The 21,857-nt window shown below is 32.6% G+C and overlaps 1 protein-coding gene across 1 annotated transcript in view; it reads right to left on the reverse strand.

Moving 5' to 3' along the window:
- Positions 1 to 1,688: 1,688 nt before the first annotated feature.
- Positions 1,689 to 21,857, reverse strand: part of LOC143679374 (uncharacterized) — a 49,519-nt gene continuing 29,350 nt past the window's right edge. The window contains exon 4 of the mRNA XM_077155841.1: positions 1,689 to 1,988. Within this exon, the coding sequence (XP_077011956.1) occupies positions 1,762 to 1,988 (227 nt within the window). The 3' untranslated portion in view covers positions 1,689 to 1,761. The remainder of the gene's footprint in view (positions 1,989 to 21,857) is intronic.

Below are 21,857 nucleotides of genomic sequence, written 5' to 3' on the forward strand. Positions count from 1 at the left end.
CCCATTATAAGAAATACAACACAACAGAAAATCTCCCTGTAGAAATACGTGATGAATCTTTTTGTGTTCATTAGTTTTATATACTTAATAAAAATGTTAACAAAAGCATATATTAAATTCCATCTATACGGAAATATACTTTTGATTTTATGGAATGAAATAAACTCCTAATATGCAAAATACTAGCTGTAGAAAGAAAAATTTGAACTTAAAGGGGCACTACTAGTGATTCCTATCTGAGAACTGTGAAGTCATAAGTCAGAAGTTAATCATTGGTTTTGATCTTTTTCATCAAAAAATAATCTAAATATTTTCGTTAGAAAATGACAAAATTCTAAATATTTCTGTCTTGCTTAAGTTGTTTCACTTTCATGAACAATATTTTATGCATATTATTTGTCATAAACAAGATGCTGATATAGGTAAAATGGTGACAGACTATTACATTGAAAATGTTCTTTTCTAGCAGTATATATTTAACCAATTCCCATTCCCCAAAATCAGTGCATCACTATTGGGCCAATTATAAGTAGGAACATTTTGGTGGCCAACGCTCAAGATGGTCCTCACTCGCAATTAATTCTCCACATTGTAGCAAGGTTGTTCTGGGTGACCAGTACTATATGGCAGAAATGATGGTATGTGACTTCCATAGTTGAGTTAAAGAAACTAGAGCTTCTCTCTCAGGCACACCCTCTCTCACACTTTATCTCAGATTTCTGGCTTTTTTCGAAACCACATTACCAGCAGCCTTATGAAGAAGCTCAAGGAGAGACCAGGAACTGATGCCTCTTGACCACAGCTACACAAATAACTGCGAAAGAGAAACCTCCAGCTCAACAAACAATTGAATGCTACCTCATGTGAAACCTGAGCCAGACCTTGTAGGTAAAACACTCTGAGATGGCCGACTCTTAGAAACTATGGGATAGAATGAAAGATTGTTTGGGGGCAATTTATAATCCAAGAAAGGATAACAAATACAGGCATGTTTTTATTAGACTGCTGGGAGCCTGAAACTAAGAAGAAAGATTTCAATATAACAATTTATCTGGTCCGTGTAGGAAAATTATATTTATGATTAGATTTTCATTAACACTAGTGTCAAATAGGCAAGGTGATTATATTAAGATATGCCATATTTTTTGCTACCTTATTCTTATACTTAGTAATCTGAGTCCCAAGAAAATAGAACATTGAGCTAATCTTAGACATATTCCACCCTCAAAAATAGGTGGGAAAGTTATAAAAGTATAAATATACATTTTTACTAAAAGTGCAGGCAAGAAACAGATGAACTAGCAATCACAATTTCAGAGAAAGTAATTCATCAAAAATAGTAGTTTGCCTTTCATTAACTTTAGATGGTATATTAATTTATAGGACTCATTAAACATTCTTAAAAATAGTTCATTAAAGAGGATGCAATTTTATGATTCAATTTATAATGCAAAGTGTATATTTGGTTCAGTCAAACTAACAGAATTTAGGTATAATTATTTTTTGGTAATTGTTCAATTACTAAGCAGAAAAATATATTAATCTTTTTTGGTTTACACTGGATTATGATTGTTAATAAGTTTTATGACATTCTAAATTTTTTCTTGGCAATTGTATCAGTCTGTGTTAAGACTGAAATACAGAAATTACTCCAGTGTTTTCAAATAGAGAAGAATTTAATGCAGGAAATCAGTTGCAAGTTGTTAGAAAAACTGCAGAAACAAAAGGGAAATGAGATTTTTCAGAAGTTGGTTGGCTCCTTCAGCCCTTGGCAAGTCTGCCAAAGACAATGCCGCTCCAGCTGCTGCCTTTAAATCCTGCTGTATAGATCAAGAAGCAGGAGTTGCATAGAAGAGCTTGGGCTCCTACTTCTGTGGGTTTGCACTGAGGTTGCTTCCTCCTGCTTTCAATGCACCACTGCATGCTCACATCAGCCTTCTGTAGGTGCCAATGAGGTTGCATAAATGTACTTCTCAGGTTCCCACCATCTATGCAATATGGACACAATCTTGAACAAGAAGGGAGAGAACTGAGGGCAACAAACACATAGCAGGTAGAGCAATAGACAATTCCTAATGATTACACAAAGGTACATTTTGGATCATGAATACAGCATATATGTATGCACACATTGCTTCCGATATGAATATATTTACATCATTTCACATGCAAATGTGTCTAACCTTATGAAACTTAGACCTTTACTTATTTCTAAAATTTATGACATTCATCTAAATCTGGCTTTTTCCCATCTCAATCCCAACAGATTCCTTACTAAAGTGTGGTGGCTTGAAGCTAGGTACCCCAGAGGAGCATGATCTTAAACTTAATCAATTCTTGTGGGTGTAAACCCATTGCAAATGTGATCTTTTGATGAGGTTATTTCAGTTAAGGTGGGTGGCCCAGCTGAATGAGGAAGGGTCCTAATCCTACTACCAAAGAACCTGTTGGGAAGGTCACCGAGAGAGGAAGCCCCAGGGAACAGCCAGAAGCTGGAACTCAGTTGAACCGGGAAAAGAAAGGAGAAGCCAGGAGAAAATGAGAATGCCATGTACATTGCCATGTGACAGAAAAGCCAAGGACCAAAGATGGCTGACAGCTAGCCCCAGAATTCCAGAGTCTACCAGTTAAAAACATTGTCTTGATAACATCTTGATTTCAAACTTCTCCTAATCACAAAATTGTTAACTAAAAAATTCCCACTGTTTCGGTAATCCCATTCCATGGTATTTGCTTTAGCAATGAGGAAACTAAAACATCAGGGAGCAACAAACACATAAACAAACAAAAGCAAAAATAGTCACCAGAAGTAAATCACCTAACTTTCTAGGAAATTCCTATACATATGTCTTATCCACCCCCAATTTAGCATATGTATCTAAGATGATGAAAAACATGTCTTCTGTAGTATAATATTAACCCCAACACTTATCTCATGACCTCCTTCTCTGCTAAGATGTCACTTCATCAATTATCTGTTACCCACATGATCATATTAATCTTTGCCTCTATTATGATTCCCAGCTACATATAAGCACTTGAAATTTAGTTGCACCTTAAGAACTTTTTTTTAACTAAAATGCCACTTATTTATATGCTCCTCTATTTCCATCCTGAAATAGTTGTTGAAAATTTTTCCCAATCTCATATGTCCCACTTTCTCATTCATTTTTCATTCTCTGAACCAAAACCATTTACTATTACATTGAAAGAATTTTGGAAAACAGTTCACCAGTGACTTTGTTTTGTATGTTTTGAGGATTACAGGGGTTTTATTACTACAGCTTTCGATATATTGGTCCAATTCTTGTTTTTGAGGATTTCTTCTGCTTCTAAGAAAACACTATGCTGCTCGTTGTTCTGTGTCTGTGGATTTTTTTCATACTTTTCTCCAGATTTTACCCATTCCATAAGTGTTTTTGACTCTGAATGTTCTCTCCAAAAAATCTCACCTTATCTTGTAACCTCAGCTATTCTGTGCCAGATTTCCCCAAGCTAAATCTTGGTTGGTTAGTTTCAACTCCAGGTATCAAATTGTTTTCTGTGTATAAACCATCTGCATGCCCAGATTTACTGCTCAACATAATATAATAAGAATAATACTTCTAATTGAATCCCTTCATATTTTTGCTATGCTGGTGCACATCACTTCTAAATGAACAGCACCGCCATTGTCATAGCTGTGAAGATCAGACACTTCATGACAGCTCCATGATTTATCTACCCCACATGAATTGATTACTAAATTCTGTCTATTCTACCTCCTTAGTATTTCACTGAGCCACTCATTTCTTTACTTTTCCACTGCCAGTGGCCTTCTTCATGGATTACTTTGGCATGTGTAACATAATCCCTCTGCCTTCAATCCTTTCTTCTTCTGATCCATTTTTGCTGTTGTCACATGGATGATATTTATGAGAGAAAAAATATAGCCAATCACTCCCCTGATCGACTTTCTCATTGACCTTAAAAGGTATTTAATATCAAGTTCAAATTTATTAGCTCCAAAGACTGGCCTGGAAAGACTATTGCTTCTCTTTATCACCTTATTCTGTATTGTCTTCTGCATATCCTACATATTTGACTCATGGAAATAACTTGAGTTTCTCAAATGATTCATTCTGACCATCATCCAGGTTGCAATCTGACTTAACCAATCTCTTACCTTCCTTTTGTACCTGTATCCACATTCCCTGCTATTGCTCCAGATCAAAAATTACCTTTTCCTTAAATGCATCTCTGTCTTCCTCCATCTCCGGCTATAGGAGGTGCTTATCCATAGAACCTTGGTCACAAATCGACAATAAAATTTCTAAATTTTGTCGCAAATTTCTGGATATTTATTCATCTAAATTCATTAAGAAGAAATATTGCATATTATTGATCTTTGAATAACTCCATGGTCTAATAGAAGGATTAGAACACATAGATGAAAGAGCAACTGAAAGAATAAATATTTAATTAATGGCACACGTATTTATTGGTCAGTTCGTTAAAGCATCAATAGGAGAATGGTATGTACTTTAAATGTAGTGAATGGAATAAACTCTTGCAAACTCTATTTTTTCAATTTATTCAGATTTTGTAGAATTACATAGATTTGAGACTGATAGAGAAAATTTAAAGAAAACCAGTGTTCATATTTTATTACAGAAATGGCATAAGAAATAAAAGATTAAAAAAGGCAGCAAATTAGTGGAAATGCCAAGTGTACATAGATTAAATGCCTTTGATAAACTTCTGAAATTCACCTTAGAAAATATATCAATGTAATTTATATGGTAAATAAAAGCTATTAGTTTATAAAAACTGAACTTCCATATTTCACTAATTGTTAAAGAGTTTTCAGTTTGACTTCCAAACAAGTAAAAATCTTGTTTGATAATTTGTTTCAACTTTCCTTTACCAACATTTCTCTGATGACTGATAGATGGAAAAAGTGAATGCATTATTATTCATGTACTAAATAAAGCATGTTTAATTACAAATTTTCGTTACTAATCTCAAAGCAATTATACTTATTTGTATGTAATTTTCTTTCTAATTGCCTGAATAAATTAGTGTTAACACTACACTGTTTTTTTATTTCATGTTGCCTATTGTTTTCTTTCAAAATGTCAACATTCTGAAGATGCTTTTCATCGAAAGAATTTCATTTTCTCTGACAGAAATGATTATTTGGATTTTATTCTGCTTTCTGACAAGTTAAAAGAAAATGACCAACAATACTAGAGACAATTATTTTTATTTAATAGACTTTTCCAGAGATGATAAAAGAAAGAATGAGAACAATTTTAATAAATCAAACAAACTAAATATAAATTCATTCTTTTGTATTTCTAAATTGGTCTTAATGTTGGCATTTGGGAATGCATTTTTGTTTTTATTCAATGAAAGTGCTTTAATATGTAATAAATTTTTGACAGTAATTTAGTTTCAGTAGCATTTTTTCCAATATTTTTAGAGGATTAATTTTTGGAAGCTTTTTTTGTTAGAGTCATCCATTTCCAAGATCCCTGCGTCACCTGATAAGAAATATTATTTTAAGTGATATTGGAAAGTTCTTAATGGTCCATTAATTACTGCCAAATTGGAGAGATGAGGAAATAAGAGCATGTTCCAGTCAGCAAATAGTTAAACAGAATACGTGTTACAATAATCTCATGTAGGGACAAAAAAAAGTGAAATTCATGTTAAATATATTCACATTTAGACAGTTAATGTTCAGTGCAGAGTGAATTCAAAATGGTACTAATTGGTCAGAATAATTTGATCAGAAAAAGTTAAATCTAGAGTATTTTAAATCTAGAATACTATTAAACATTTCACTCTAAGCTGGATGTGGCATGTATATCAACATATGGTCTATAATTATTTTCTGAGGGAGGTTTTAGATTTACATAAGTCAATGACAAGACAGTTTAAATGATTCACACAGAATAGCAGAAACAAAAAGATTAAATAAAATGAACTGAGCCTGAGAGACCTGTGGGATACCATCAAGCATATCAATATACAAATTATGAGAGTCCTACAGGAGAAGAAAAACAGAAAGAGGAAAAAGAAATATTAAAAGAGACAATGGCAGAAAACTTTCCAAATTTAATGCAAGACATGAATATGCACATACAAGAAATCCAATGAATCCCAAGAGGGTAAATTCAAAGAGAACCATAACTGTACATATAGTAGTCACAGTGCCTAATTCCAAGGTCAAGGAGAGAGCTTTGAAATCTGCAAGAGAAAAGCAATGTTACATAAAGGTAATCCCAAGAAAAGTAGAAAATTCTCATTAGAAACAATAAAATATTTAAAATTCTGAAAGAGAAAAAATCTCAACCCAGAATTTTATATTCTACCTTTTGATAATGAGGGAGAGATTAGAAGTTCTCAAATAAACCAAAGATGAGCTAGTTCATCATCACTAAACCTGTCCTAGGAGCAAAGCTAAAGGAAGTTCTTCCAATTTGAAGGCAGTGAAAAAAAATTGCTCAGAGAAATAGAAATTTCTGGTAATAGTAACTACATGGGCAATTTAAAATGCCAATAATATTGTATTGTATTTTGGAGTATATAAAACCACTTTTGACTCATGGGTTCTAAAATGCAAATGCATAGAAAGCAATGATAGATGCATGGTTTTGAGCATACAAGTTGTAAAGGTAGAATTTGTAATAGTGCAAGAAAAAGTAGGAAGAATAACAGGACATAGGAACAGAGTATTTGTATGCTATTGAGGTTAGGTTAGTATTAAATCAATCATAAATGTAAAAGAGAATCTATGAAAAATATATGGAGAAGGGAATTAAAATGGTACACTACAAAAAATAAAATATGAAATTAGGCATTAAAGGAAGAATTGAGAGGCAGAAAAGGTACAAGACCTACATAAACAAAATAGCAACACAAAAGAAGAAAGTTCGAATTAACAGTAGTTACTTTAAATGGAAATGGCTTAAGCTTTCCAGAAAAAAGGGCAGAGATAAGAAAATGGATCCAATTATATGCTGTTTCAAAAGACTCATTTAAATTCAAAGATACAAATAGGTTCAAAATGAAATAATGGGAAAAACATGTCATGTCAATAGTAACTAAAAGAGAATCTGGGCAGCTAAACTAATATAAACTAAAATAGACTTCACATGAAAAGCTGTTGAATGGGTCAGTTCAATGAGAAGACATAACAATTATAAATATATATTCACTTAACAGCAGAGACCCAAAATATACAAAGCAAATATTGACATATTTGAAGGGAAAAATACACAGTTATACATTAATAGTAGAAGATTCTGAATACCACTTTCAGGAATGGATAGTTCAGCTCAACAGCAGATCAATAAGGAAATAGAAGAGTTGAATGATTCTCTAAATCAACAGACACATATAGAACACTTCATCCAACAGCGCCAGAATACACAGTCTTCTCTAGTGCACATGGATCATTCTCCAAGATAGAACAAATGTTAGGTAAAAGAAAAGTCCCAAAATATTCAAACATATTGACAGCATACAATGTATCTTCTCCAACCACAGGGAAAATAAGCAAGAAGTAAATAATAGAGGTGAACTGGAAAATTCACATATAACTGAAAATTAAATAATGAGCTTTAAAACCACCAATTGGACAAAGAAAAAAGATGAAGGAAATTAGGAAATATCTTGAAGTAAATGAAAATGAGAACAGAAGATACCAAAACTCATGGTCACAGCAAAGGAAGTACTGGAAGGGAAATGTATAGCTGTAAATGCTTAACTAAAAAAGAAAAAAGATGTGAAATCAGAGAGCTAACCTCACATTTGGAAGACCTACAAAAAGAAGAGCAAAGTAAACCCAAAGTAAGCAGAAGAATGAAATAACAGGAATTAGAATTGAAATAAATGAAGTAGCGGGTAAGAAAACAATAGCGGTAATCTTAAAAATGAACAGTTGGTTTTTGAAAGGATCTATTAATTCAACAAATCTTCAGCTAAACTGAAAAACAAAAAAAGAAAGAGAATGCAAATAAAGTCAGAAATGAAAGAGGACATCATTACTGACAAAGCATAAATAAAAAGAGTTATATAAGAAGACATTGTGAACAAGTGTACGCCAACAAATCATATAACTTAGATGAAATGGAAAAATTCCTAGAAACTGACAAAATACCAAAAGTGATTCAAGACGAAATAGAAGACTGTAACAGACCAATAACAAGTAGAGATCGAATCAGTCATTTAAAATATCCTGATCAAGAAAATTCCAGAACCAGATGGATTCACTGGTGAGTTTTATAACACATTCCAAGAATTAATAACAATCCTGCTGAAAGTCTTCCAAGCAATTGAAGAGAAAGGAGCACATTTTATACAACTACACCAACCTGATTCTAAAGATATAAGAAGGAAAGAAAACTACTGACCAATATCCATTATGGCATAGATGCAAAAATCTTCAGCAAAATTCTGGTAAACCAAATCCACCGGCACACTGAAAGAATCATATGCCATGATAAAGTTGCATTTATTCCAGGTATGTAAGGGTGGTTAAACATAAGAAAATTAATTAATGTTGTATACTACATTATTAGTATAAAGACAAAAACCATAAGATCATGTCAATTGAAGCAGAAAAAGTATTTGGCAAAATCCAAAATTGCTTCTTGAAAAAAAAAATAATTGACACTACAAATAGAAGAAAACTTCCTCAACATAATAAAGGGCACATGCGAATAACCACAGGTAATACCATACTTGACGGTGAAAGACTGAAAAATTTCTCAGTTTGGAAAAAGACAAAATAATCACTCTCAATTGTTATGCAACATTATACTGGTAGTTCTAGCCAGAACAATTACAGAAAGAAAGAAATAAAAGGCATCAAATTTGGAAAGGAATAAATATAACTCTTCTTATTTGCAGTTGACATGATCCTATATATAGAAAATCCTTAAAAATCTACTAGAAAATTACTAGAGCTAATAAACAATTCAGAAAAGTGGCAGGATACAAGATCAATAAGCAAAAATCACTAGTGCTTCTATACATGATAATATACAATAATAAAAAATCTGAAATGGAAATTAAGAAAAAATTCCATACATATCAGCTTCTTAAAAATTAAATGTCTAGGAATAAACTTAACCAAGGATATTAAAAACTTTTGCACAGAAAACTATAAAACATTGTTAAAAGGAATCAAAGAAGACCTAAATAAATGGAAGAATATTCATGTTCCTGGATTCGAAGACTAACTGCTGCTATGATATAAATTCTACCCCCCAAAATTTATAGATTCAATGCCAGTCCAGTTAGAATTCCAACAGCCCTCTTTGCAGTAATCAAAAATCAAATCATCCAATTTATCCAGAAGGGTAAGTGACCACAAAGAGTCAAGGCCATCTTGAAAAAGAGGAACAAAATTAGAGGACTTACATTTCCTAATATTAAATCTAATTTCAAAGCTACAGTAAGGACGCCATAGTATTGGTGCACAAACAGATAGACTAATGGAAGTGAATTGAGATTTCAGAAATAAATCTTTACCTCTATGGCTAAATGATTTTTCACAAGACTCCCAAGCATACCTAATGGGGAAAGAATAGTCTCCTCAACAAATAGTACTAGGAAAACTAGATATCCATTTGAAAAAGAATGAAGACCAACCCTAAACTGATATCATATTCAAAAAAATAAATAAAAATAGATCAAAGACCTAAATAAAAGAACAGAAACTATAAACTCCTAGAATAAAGCATAGGGAAACATCTTAAGGAACTTGTGTTAGCCAATAGATTCTTAGAATTTCAACCGAAAGTATGAACAATAAAAGAAAAGATAGATAAATGGGACTACATCAAAATTAAACACTTTTATGCATCAAAGGACTTCACAATGAAAATTTAAAGACAAATTACAGAATGGGTAAAAATATTTGGAAACTGCATATTGGATAAAGGTTTGATATCTGTGATATAAAAAGAAATCCTACAATTGCACAACAAAATCGCAATCCAGTTTAAAAATGGCCAAAAGATTTGAAATGGTATTTCTGCAAAAGTATATACAAATGGTCAGAAAGCACATGAACAGATGCTCAGCAACACTAGCGATCAGAGAAATGCAAATCAAAACCATGATGAGATACCATTTCACATCCATTAGAATAACTACTATTGAAAATGGAAAACAAGTTGTTGAAGAGCATATGGAGAAATAAGAACACTCATTCATGGCTGGTGGAAATGTAAAATGATGCAGCCTTTATGGAAAATAGTTTGGCAGTTCTTCAGAAAGTTAAGCATAGAATTATCATATTCCCCAGAAATCCCATTTCTAGGTAAAAACCCAAAAGAATTGAAAGCAGGGGCTTGAACAGATATTTGCACATTGCTATTCATAGTAGCATTATTCAAAATTGCCAGAGGAAAGAAGCAATTTTTGTATTTGCTGTGTCTATCAACAAATGAATGAATAAACAAAATGTAATATATATACAGAATATTGAATATTATTCAGTCATAGAAACAAGATCCCATTCATGCAACAACATGGATGAACCTTACAGACACCATGTTGAGTGAAAGAAGCCAGACACACAAAGGATAAATATTGTATGATTTCACTGATATGAAATCATTGGAATGAGCAAATTCATAGATTCAGAAAACAGAAACCAAGTTACCAGGGGGCCAAAGTTAGAGAGGAGAGATTGAGGAATTCGTGATTAATTAGCAAGGAAGCTACTGATGAGTATAGTGGTGATGATTGCTGGGTAAGTCATATAAATGGTCAGTGGCCATCTCCCACCTCTCACCTATGTCCCACTTTTTCCTTGTGTGCAGATATTGGAATATCATTTTATGTAGCAGGCTGGTAGAGGCATTAAATCTAATGGGATGCCTTGACCTTACCTTGAACTGAAAACCGGGAATAAGCAGTGAACACTAATATGAACTATGGACTATAGCTAATAGTATAATTATAATAATATTGTTCAATTTTTTATTATAAACAAAGTTACCTCATTAATCCAAAGTGTGAATAATAGAGAAGCAGATGTGTTAAGGAGGGTATATAGGAAACCTATACTTTTTGCATGATTTGTCTATAAACCTATAACTCTCTAATAAAAAATGAGGAGCAAAAATAAAAAGTAACAGCATATTACATACCTTATCTATTATCTGATTTCTTTTGCTAATGAATTAAATCGATTCATATGGAGGTAGTCAAATAAAAACATCTTTAATACTTTTCACCAATGCCTTCAAGAAATTTTCAGAACTTACTCCAATTTCCTGACAATAACTCTGGCACGTTTTATACATTTTCCAATTATAGATTCCCCATTTCCCTCAGCCTATTTTGAAAACTCCACAAAGCAGTAATGAAAAGAAGGTAAGGTTTTTATTTTTACACTATTCCTTCAGATAGTTTTTGCCCCTCTTCCTCCTCCTTTCCCTCTTCCCCCTTTTTTCTTCCGCGGAGCTCTCCCTCCACCTCCTTTTCCACTACTTCCTCCTCCAATCACTAATGGTTGTTCTAGACTTGGAGTGGGAGAAGCAGCAGGGGGGTCAATATATCTTCCTGAACCAGTGCTGTTCAAATTCGCTGTCAGTACCTTCTGTGTTCTGGTTTTGACTATTCAAGCTTTTTGTCCCTTTGATTTTGTGATTATTTAAGCAGCTCTCCTCCCACCCCCAACCCCATCTTTTTGTTTTCCAGAAATGATGATGGTAAGCTGGTTCCTCAATGCTTCTTTCTAATCCTTCATTTTATGGTTGACAAGCACAGAGCTTCTTTCTCATGTTGTCTTCACAGAAACTCCTCTTGAGAAGGGTGTTTCTAGTATAGCTGGAATTCAGCTGCTTGTATAATAAACCTAAGTGAAACAGGTACCCTCTCATTCTAACAAGTCTTCTACTCCTATCCAGTTTCCTGTAGTCTGACATAGCTCACATACCATAACCGAAGCACACATACCATAACCAAAACACTTTTTTACTTTGTCAAATTAAATATATTAATATTGTCCCTAAGAGTTAGAATATAATAATGTAACCTACATGACTATTGGCATTAAAGTATTAAGCATTAACACTAAGCTGCCAAAACAGAATTGTTTTTGCTATATTTTATATACATAGTGCCAGGTATCTATTTTCAGTTGTGATTGAAGTTTGATTCACAAAAAGCAGTGGGCTATACCTACTACCACATCATATATAATACAGAAGCTTCAGAAGGAGAGGTCAGAGAGAAAAAATTGTTGGAACCCACAAGAACAAAAAAAAAAAAACAACTTCTAAGTAATAGGAATAAAAGTAAAATTTAACTCTGAATGAAAGTGACTATTTAAACATAGTTGATAAACACTGGTATTTAAAACATGGACTTTAAAAACCATCTACTTCAGAGACGAAAAATTCTTCATAAACAATGGAAATTCTTTTCAAAGTTCAAATTTTACTGAAAATAATTTTTAACAGTTAAATTTCTCTGTGGCACCATCATAGTGCATTTAAATACATTGACCAATATCACACTTCATTTCATGGTACCAAATGAATACCACCTGTTTTAGTTTCCTACCTGCTAAAACAAGCACCAAACAGTAGTTTGGCTCAACAATAGGAATTTATTGGCCATGGATTCAGAGACTAGAAGGCTTGCTTCCTCCAGGTATCTACTGGTTGCTGGCCAGTCCTGTGATTCCTTGGTTTTACTGTTGCATGACAGTGCACACGGTAATGTTGTCTCTCTCCTCCATGATCCATTGACTTCCGAGGTCTTCCCCAATTTCTTTTGCTTATAAGGACTTCAGCTCTATTGGATTAAGGCCTGTCCTCACTCAGTCTGAGCACACAGTAGCTAATAGCATCTTCAATAATCCTATTTACAAATGATTTCATACCCAGGGGACCAGGAGTTGGAACCTTAACATACCTTTCATGGAGACATGATTCAGTACCCAATACCACCTTTTAATTGCATAAACTACAGGCTATCTTTCTTTTAAAATTTAAAACATAAATTAAAAAAAACATCAAATTACTTAAGTAATAATTATTTGTTTCCTTATTTTATTACTTATGCTTTTATTTATATTTTTTACACCATTTTCTTTTCTCTGGCCTGAAATTCATCATTGCAATTATGTAATCAAAAACTAAAATTTAAGCTACATCCCATAAGTATGGGAAAAATGAATACAGGATTTATATTTTTTCCCCATGTCTTACTTTCGGATACAGCCTCTTTACAGAATTTGATAGATCACTAACTTATTCCTTTAGTATAATTCAGCGAAAAGCAGTAATTGAGAGTCTAATTGAGTTTAATCATTTCAACAGGTAAGCATTGTGCACTTACTATGCACTTCAGTTGTTCTAAATCTTGAGAAAGCAAAGTTAATAACATGTTGCTTCTAACACAGAGGAAGCAACAGCCTAGAGGAGGTATGAAACAAGCTTTTCTTCCTTCCTGATCTTTTCATTCATTTATCTTCATTATGGGTGCCCTTGATAGCTCTCCACAGTCTGGTTGTTCTCAGAAGTAATTCAGAGGTAAATTAGAAGATATTTACCAAGTTAAAGGCTAATATTGCATGGCTCCTATCTTACCACTCTCCTCATTAGTCAAAATAGAATGTAGCAGTATCATTTCAATCACTGAGTTTACAGTGTCTCAATTTTGATTCTACCCATGTGTCTTATCTATTGAATAGGACTTTTACCTTGACACTACCTAAAGAGTTTCGGTTCTGATAACCCTCCTTGTAAGTCAGAATTCCTACAATATTTGTTCTTTCCTGTCCTCTTGCTGGTTTACTACAATTTGCTTCTTTTCATTGCCCTGTGACTGGAGCCTCCTAAAACTTGCCAATCTCTGAATTGGGAGTTTCTTCGCCACCAACCTGTAAGCTCATTGAAGAAAGGGAGTGTGCCTTAAAACTCTGTAGCTCCAAAATTTAGCATAGGTCCTAGTAAAAAGAAATGTATCTTTCTTTTTCAATGTATCTTAATTAAACTGTTGAGTTAATCCACGAATGGAAGTTTTCAGGTATTCCTGAGACTATCATGTGAAATTATGTCACTTCACTTTGATTCATCCCCTCATAGCCTGTGATGCTTTCTCAGATGTCAGGTGCATGTTGTTATAAAGGTTAGACAACACACCAGAATGTCAGACACTGATTTTCTGTACCTGATACTGTTTCTGTTTTTCTTGGATTATGCTCTATCTTTAACTTAGATTTTTGCTCCTTTCCAACTTTCTATCTTTTGCTTTTCCCAACTAAATATCCCTCCTTAAATATAACAGTGTACCAAGAAGTTGTATAAGCTTAATGTGATGATGTTAACAATAGCAAAATGAACATTATTTTGGGACAAAAGTGTGATAATTGTGCCTGGAGGAGTCAGAGAAGACTTCATAAATGAGAGGCTTCTTAAAGCTAAGCCTTGAAAGCTAGAAAGACAATTTTCCAGTTGTTTAAGAAAGTAGTTAACCAGCTCTAGGGATAAACTCAGTGAGAATAGAGAGACATGAGAAAGAAGAGCATATTCAGGCTATTATAATTAATTTTGTGTAGTTTTAGTGTGGAAATAATACAGGAGATGAAACTATAATTGGGTTAGGATTGTGAAGAACTTCGTGTAAAATGAAAAGAGATTTGAACTTTATCCTCTGCAAATGCTTTTGCTATGAGAGAAAAAAAGGATCCGATTTGTGTTTTTAGAAAGATGGCATGTGTGCTGCTGTGATGCTGGACCTGAGGAAACAGAGCAAAGAGTCAATGGTACGACGTAGCCAGTGCAGACCAAAAGGAAAACCAAGATGCCGTAGGCCTATATTAGGTCATATTGGAAAAGTACATACAATACAAGCAATAATTATTACTTTATGTTGAAGTATGCCAAAGAAAGGAATCCAATATTCTTTCACTTACTTATTCAATAGACCAAGTACCAAGTAAATTATTATATTCTATGGCTAAAGCGACAAACGAAACTGAAAAGAAAAATCTTGATCATATGGAGCTTAAATCTAGTGAGGGAGGTGGACATTAAATAAATAGTCAAAACAAATATAGGATGAAAGAATGACGATAAGGCAGTTTGTGAACAACACTGAAAATGTTACTGAGAGGTCCTGTAGTTGAAAACTGAGCATGTAACATTGCAGTAACAATTGAAAACTGAGCATGTAACATTGCAGTAACAATTGAAAACTGAGCATGTGACATTGCACTAACAATTGAAAACTGAGCATGTGACATTGCAGTAACAATTGAAAACTGAGCATGTAACATTGCAGTAACAATTAAAATGGTGCTTGTGACCTAGATAAGAGCACTTTTAGCGGATTAATAAAGAGAGAAGGGCAGGCCACAGTGAAGTGTGAAATGTGCAGAAGTAAAAGAAACAAAGAAAGATTAACGATTGAAGTTTGGGTTGAGAGCAGATGAAGGAAGTTTTCCTCTTTTTCTGTGGATAATTTAAAAAATACTTCTAGTTGTGCAAAAAGTTTTATGTAATTTTTCAAACTCTGAATTCCCATGTGATATTCCTATCAAGTTTACCACAAGGAACTTCAAGGGACCTACTAATTTGTTTTATTGAACTGGAGTTAATGGAGTTATTTGGCTATTCAAGAGAGTCTAGGAATCTGACATTGTAGAAAGTACTTGTGATCTCAAATTAGAAGATGTGGATTTCAGGGTTGATTCTATCAAATATTCTTGGACAGTGTTTTCAACTTCTTTGAACTTTAGTTTCCTTATCCAAAATATAGAGGTTCTATAATCTATCTCAAAAATGTAGTACAAATATTAAATATATGTTTTATAAAAAACGTTTAAGCTTGCACATTTGGTTCTCATTATGATTAGCAACAGTAGAACTTAGGAAGTGGAACTGGCTATTCAGGTTTCAGTGAGTGACAACATGTCTATTTTTCTGAATCTCACTTTCTGAACTTCAAACATAATATTTATGATGAGGTACTCATATCATAAATATCGATCAGCCTAAAAATTTGATAACTTTTCCTGTCCTTGACAAACTGTATTGCTCTTCAAATGTTTGCAAGTGATTTCTGTTTCGAATTGCCACCAGTACAGAAAAAAAAATCTGAAACCTATGAAACACTGCATGCCAGTTAAGTTCTATATGCTTTACATGTTTTCATTGCCACAATATTTTATTTAACTGGCTTTTGCCTATAACTGGTATTCATTTTATGATACAAATACATTTTTTATCTTATTCTGAATTTAAGGAAAGACGTTTAATAGTTCTAAAATATCTTTATTGCAAATAGAGAACACTTGATTTTCTTCATAAAATAGTCTTTGGGAATTTTCGATGTGAACACCTTATATCAGTTTCGTATTGCTCTTGGATACCGACTTTCTGATCCTTTTAACATCAAATAGAGAAGGAAACATACTAAAACACCATCACCTTACAGTCCTTAGGGGATTCCAGGGTAAAGCCTCATGTTGCAAGTACATTGTCCATCACTTATTTGAATGTTTGATCTTATCTTGCCTCTTCTTTAAAAAATAAAGTCAGGAATGGTTATCCAGAACTCTCCTTTAAGGCCAGGATATGGCTAAGATGCACTCACCTTTCAATAAAACATCACTTCTATTGTCTACGTAATTGGTATTTAGAGGGCATGGAGTTGTATTTTGTTTGTTTGTTTGTTTGCTAAAATCACAAAATATTCCTTGTTTACATTTTTGCCAAATAGTCCATCTTAACTGTATACTAACTTGTTCTTAGTAAAGGCTTTATTGAGAAAATTAATATTGAAAAAGAAGATTTACATTAACTATACCTAGAGAATTTCTAACATAAGAACTATGTAGCTAATTGTAGTAGATATTAGTTTTCATTTCTCAGATATTCAAGGCAGAATTGTACATTTTATCATTAAAGGATCTCTAAGCAGAGTTGTTTCCTTGCCCTACCACTTTATTATTATACTTTACTCTCTATCTTTGCATAGATCATGATATAGTGGTAAGAGCATGGGATTTCCCATCAGAGGACTCTGTATCTGAATGCAAGTGGGCTCTGACACTTTGTGATAAAGTTACTTAACCTCATATGACTCCGTATCTTGTCTATAAAATGGAAGGAAATGCACCTCACAATGTTCTTCTTTTTTATTATTTTTGTTCTTGATAATTAAATAAAATAATATATATAAATTGCCTGTTGTAAATTAGTATCTCAAAAAATCAATCATCTTCTCTCCATGATTTTTTATTGTGTTGTATTTTTTTAATGTAAATTCTCTGAAATCCTTTTCTGGGAGCAGGTTATTGTTAATATAGGTACATCTTCTATTAAAATCACCTCAAGAACAAGATGAAGAAGGATATGAGAGAAATTGTCCCTCATAACAAAGATACTTCACCGCAAATAAACTAAGATATGGATGCGGGCCATACATTATCTGCCTTCCGTGCCATTATGTTCAAAAGTCTCAACTCAGATACCTGTGTGTCTGTGACGACGTATATCTTGTATGCTAAAGGTGATGCTCAACCTGAAAAAGGCTGAATGGTCAGGTCATCTCAGAAAGTAGTGTGTGAACAAAAGATGAAAGGATGCTAGACTCTAAATTTCAACTTCAAAATGTTCATCCCTACCTTAAATCAAGTTACATTGTAGAAACTATATAATTCAATAAATGTTAGTGGTGGTGTTTGATATTTACTAGATATTGTGGCAGTTCTGAGGATACAGTGACCCTAATAGACCCAGAGAATTAAACCATTAACCAAGGGCTTGATAAACATTGAACAAAAATGGGAGATCGAACAGCATATATTTTCAGAAGTAATTTTACCAATGTAAACTCAGCTGTTTTTCCAAGTATTATTCTTCCTACTTTGTGATTTTAAGATTTTGTTGCCCTTATTAATCAGTAAGCAAAATATTTACATGCTCTGCACTGACTAAATGTCCTTCTGGGTTGAAAATATTTGTTTCAGCAAACCTAGGCAGATTGACTATAAATTGCTACAAGAAGGATTTTTGAATGAGCATCATGTACTCGGCAGTATTTGAGCACATTTTAACAGTACTATGATATCTATAATTCAGAAATGTAAACTGAGCATCACAGTTAATCAAGATCCTGACTAAACCGAATTATTGAGTAACCATTTTATCTTTTTCATTGAGAAAATTAATTTTTTTTGGCTACACGCAAACACACAACATATAAATTAAAACATTTGCAGAGGACTGTAAAGAACACACTGCATAACTCCATTTCTCAGGTGTGGCACACACTGGCATTCTATCTGAGTAACTTTCATTTCCAGATTATACCTATTCTTGGTGTTATTCAGAGAATTATAAGTCTATTTGGAGTTTTTCTTACAGTGCATAGTTAAGAGAAAGTTGTATCTTCAGCATTTGGTCCCTTTGCCTTATATTTTATGATATTATCTAATTATAAACTTGTCATTAGCTGCTAAATTTTCAGCATTTCGTCCCTTGTAGAAAAAATATTCAGGAGTTGCATTCTTTCTGCCATGGTTAATTTATGATATGGTAAATAGGCTAGTGAGGTCTGGGAAAAGAATTCTAAAGGGCATGAGAGAGCAAATATTGAACATGATCCATCCCAGACCCATAGCTCTTCCTGCTGCCCAGGGACTACAGAAAAGGCCCTGTGAGGCCATGCTACTATGTCTCTCTGTTGTGAAAAGGTGTTTGTTTCTTTAAAAAAAATATATTATGCAATACATATCATTATATCGTTATATCATTAACATTTAAGGAACCGTTCAAAAGGAAATTGAAATTTTAATCTTATTTACTTTCAGAAGCACATATTTTCTTCAGTCACCTATTTCCAAATAATTTTACCTGCAATCCTCTTAGACAATTTTGTTATGTTTAAAGGAAACCTTATTTCTGGATTTATTTTAACAGACTTCAGTATGCTGCATATTTTTCCACTGTATTGTGAAGTTTGTTTTTGTCAACATCTTTCTGATATGCAACTAACATTTTAAAAATATTTTTGTTTTGACCTACCAAACTCTCTCAGCATATATTCACTGGGATCATGTTATTTTGTACTGATATTGCAACCATACCTTTGACATCCCCACAGACTTTCATTGATTTAGTTTAGTTTTCTATTTGGAATGTAATTTCTTACAGCCTTGCATTGACATCTTCTGGGGAATTCTGTGATGGCATAAAGTTCCACACGTGAATAATAAAGAAGCACATATTTCCCCACAAAATATATACTTTCCCTTTGCAGGTTCAATAATATTATTTAACATATGTCTCTGATGTGCCAATAATTTTCTATTTATCCATTTATTTGCCTATCATCTTTCTATCACCTATCCATCTATCTTTAGTATATACATTTTTTAGGTAAAATTAATGTGAAATTAATAACCTACAGTTGAATGAGAAATAAACTTTGTAGATAGATTATACTATGGGAACACAGCATTGTCATTAATTTTCAAAAGAAAATTGAAGTTCTTGTTTCATGAGTTAACCCCAAAACTAAATTATCCAGATCACTCTCTTGGTGCCACTCTATATGCATGTTTGTTATTTTTGTTTTTAAAATACATTTATGTCTTAAAACAAATTTCTTTAGTCCTTTTTAATTTGATCAATCCCTGAAACACAACTATTAAAATGGACCTGTTTTCCATAGAATATAATGGACCACTTACCCTTTAATATTGCTAAATGTTTGTTTAGGAAATATCCATTGAAGATATAATTTAAAGATGGCTAATGCACTTGGAGTTATGATACCAATTCTCCACTTATGGGCACATAATTGAAGTTCTCTGTTCAGTACCGGAAACAGAGTATCTGTAAAATATCTTTGTCTTATCATAGCAGTTTTGTGAAACAAGGTGCATAAGGAAACATTTTGCGACTAAAAAAGACAGTTAAAGGGCGGGCCATGGTGGCTCAGCAGGCAGAGTTCTTATCTGCCATGCTGGAGACCCAGGTTCAATCGATTCCCAGACCTGCCCATGCAAAAAAAGAAAAAAAAAAAAAAAAAAACAGATTCATTTACGGTAGTAGTCAAATAAAATCTTATGTCTTGATCTTACTGCAACTAATTTCCACCTGAACTGGATATTCTTATGAATGTAGCAAAACCACTATCTTCTTGAAAGGAAACTATTTCTGTAAAATGTTTTATTACTTTAAAATATTGAGTATAATGAGTTTAAAATAAATCATTTATATGTTTAATTCTAAGCAACAGAAATATTTAAAACATTTGATAAGGATTTTCAGAAAATTGCACTTAAATTGTGACACACTCAACTTACAGCTTTATTTCAACACTCTTAATATAACATAAATATATGGTGCTATGATATACTTTTATAGAGAGAGTTATATCACATTCTCTGTGCACTATTATCCTTCTTATTCACAAAGTATGGATCAATTCTTTTTCACTTGCCAATAGCATTTTCTAGGAGAGCTTATATTAGTCATGCTCTCTAGTACAACTTCACCTGCCCTAGGTGTTGATTAGATTTTTCACTTGATGAGCTAGTCACTTGTTTGCTCTCAAGTTAAATCGGAACTTGTTTCCAATATAGCTTTATGAACTCTAGTGAATACTTGGATAACACTAGTGTTTTAAAACCTAAATAGTACATGATAAACATGTTAACTTATTCAAACATATTATATGTAACTATGTCTTTCATAAAATAATATTGAATTTTGTAATAATATATTTCATCAAAAATGCAAGCAGAAAGGTCTTTTATTATTAAATGATAAGCAAAATTCCATCTGGCTCATAAATTGATGTTGACTAGATATATATTTTTTTCCATACTTTAATGTACTATTTATAAACTAAACTATTAGTTTATAAGGTAAAAGCATCTGTAGCCCTTACTTATCAAATGATAAAACATACTTGCTACCTATAGACAACTAGTACTCAACAAAAATGGATTTAAACAAACAAAAAAATGTTAAGCAGCATATAGAGGGCCCTATGAGTAGTTAAGGGAAGCTATGCTGAAATTTTAAAAGACAGATTGATATTATTTCAGGGAAATAAAGAAAATAGGAAAGACAGATTTCTATGAAAATGGAAAGTGCCTTAGAAGAGAAAAATGACTGAAAAAACTTATAATGAGCCAAGAATCATGTAGAATCTAAAGTCCACAAGATTTAGATTAGTATGTTTTTGCTGGAGAAGAGGCAGTTAAGACTTGAAAGATTGCTTATCCTTATTTGCTGATTAACATTTCAATGCTAGGCTGTATTAATTGATTATTTTTCTTACAAAAAAATTAGAATCTCTGGAGATAGTTTCTCTTTGTTCCGTTGTTTAATTATTTTATTGTTTATTATTTACACCAATTATTCTCTGTAACTGGTCACTGAAAATCAAGTTGAATCTTTTGTATATGAGTCCATCCTCTAAGAAATAAAGTTGTCAAAATCTATGAAAAGGAAGAAAGATACAGAGAAAAAGTATGTTTCTAAGAAATCTCTCTCTTTATGTGTGTGTGTGTGTGTGTGTGTGTGTGTGTGTGTGTATTTATGTATATGTGGATACAGATACACACAAACATATGTATATATGTGTAAGTTAGTAACTAATTTATAATTATATATTTTATTATTGAATAATTATGTTGGAGAAATTGAAATTTGTTAATTAATATAAATGTATTAATATTTAATTCAATTTTAAATAAATTAACCAATTTAATTGAATTAAGTTTAGAAATTTTAATTATCAGCCAAAAGCAATGTAGATTTCTATAATTTTGAAGCAAAATCAAGACAGGGAAAGCAGTAAAGATGTGAAAAAAATGG

This window comes from Tamandua tetradactyla, chromosome 4 (genome assembly GCF_023851605.1).
Source record: "Tamandua tetradactyla isolate mTamTet1 chromosome 4, mTamTet1.pri, whole genome shotgun sequence".
Taxonomy (NCBI): Eukaryota; Metazoa; Chordata; class Mammalia; order Pilosa; family Myrmecophagidae; genus Tamandua; species Tamandua tetradactyla.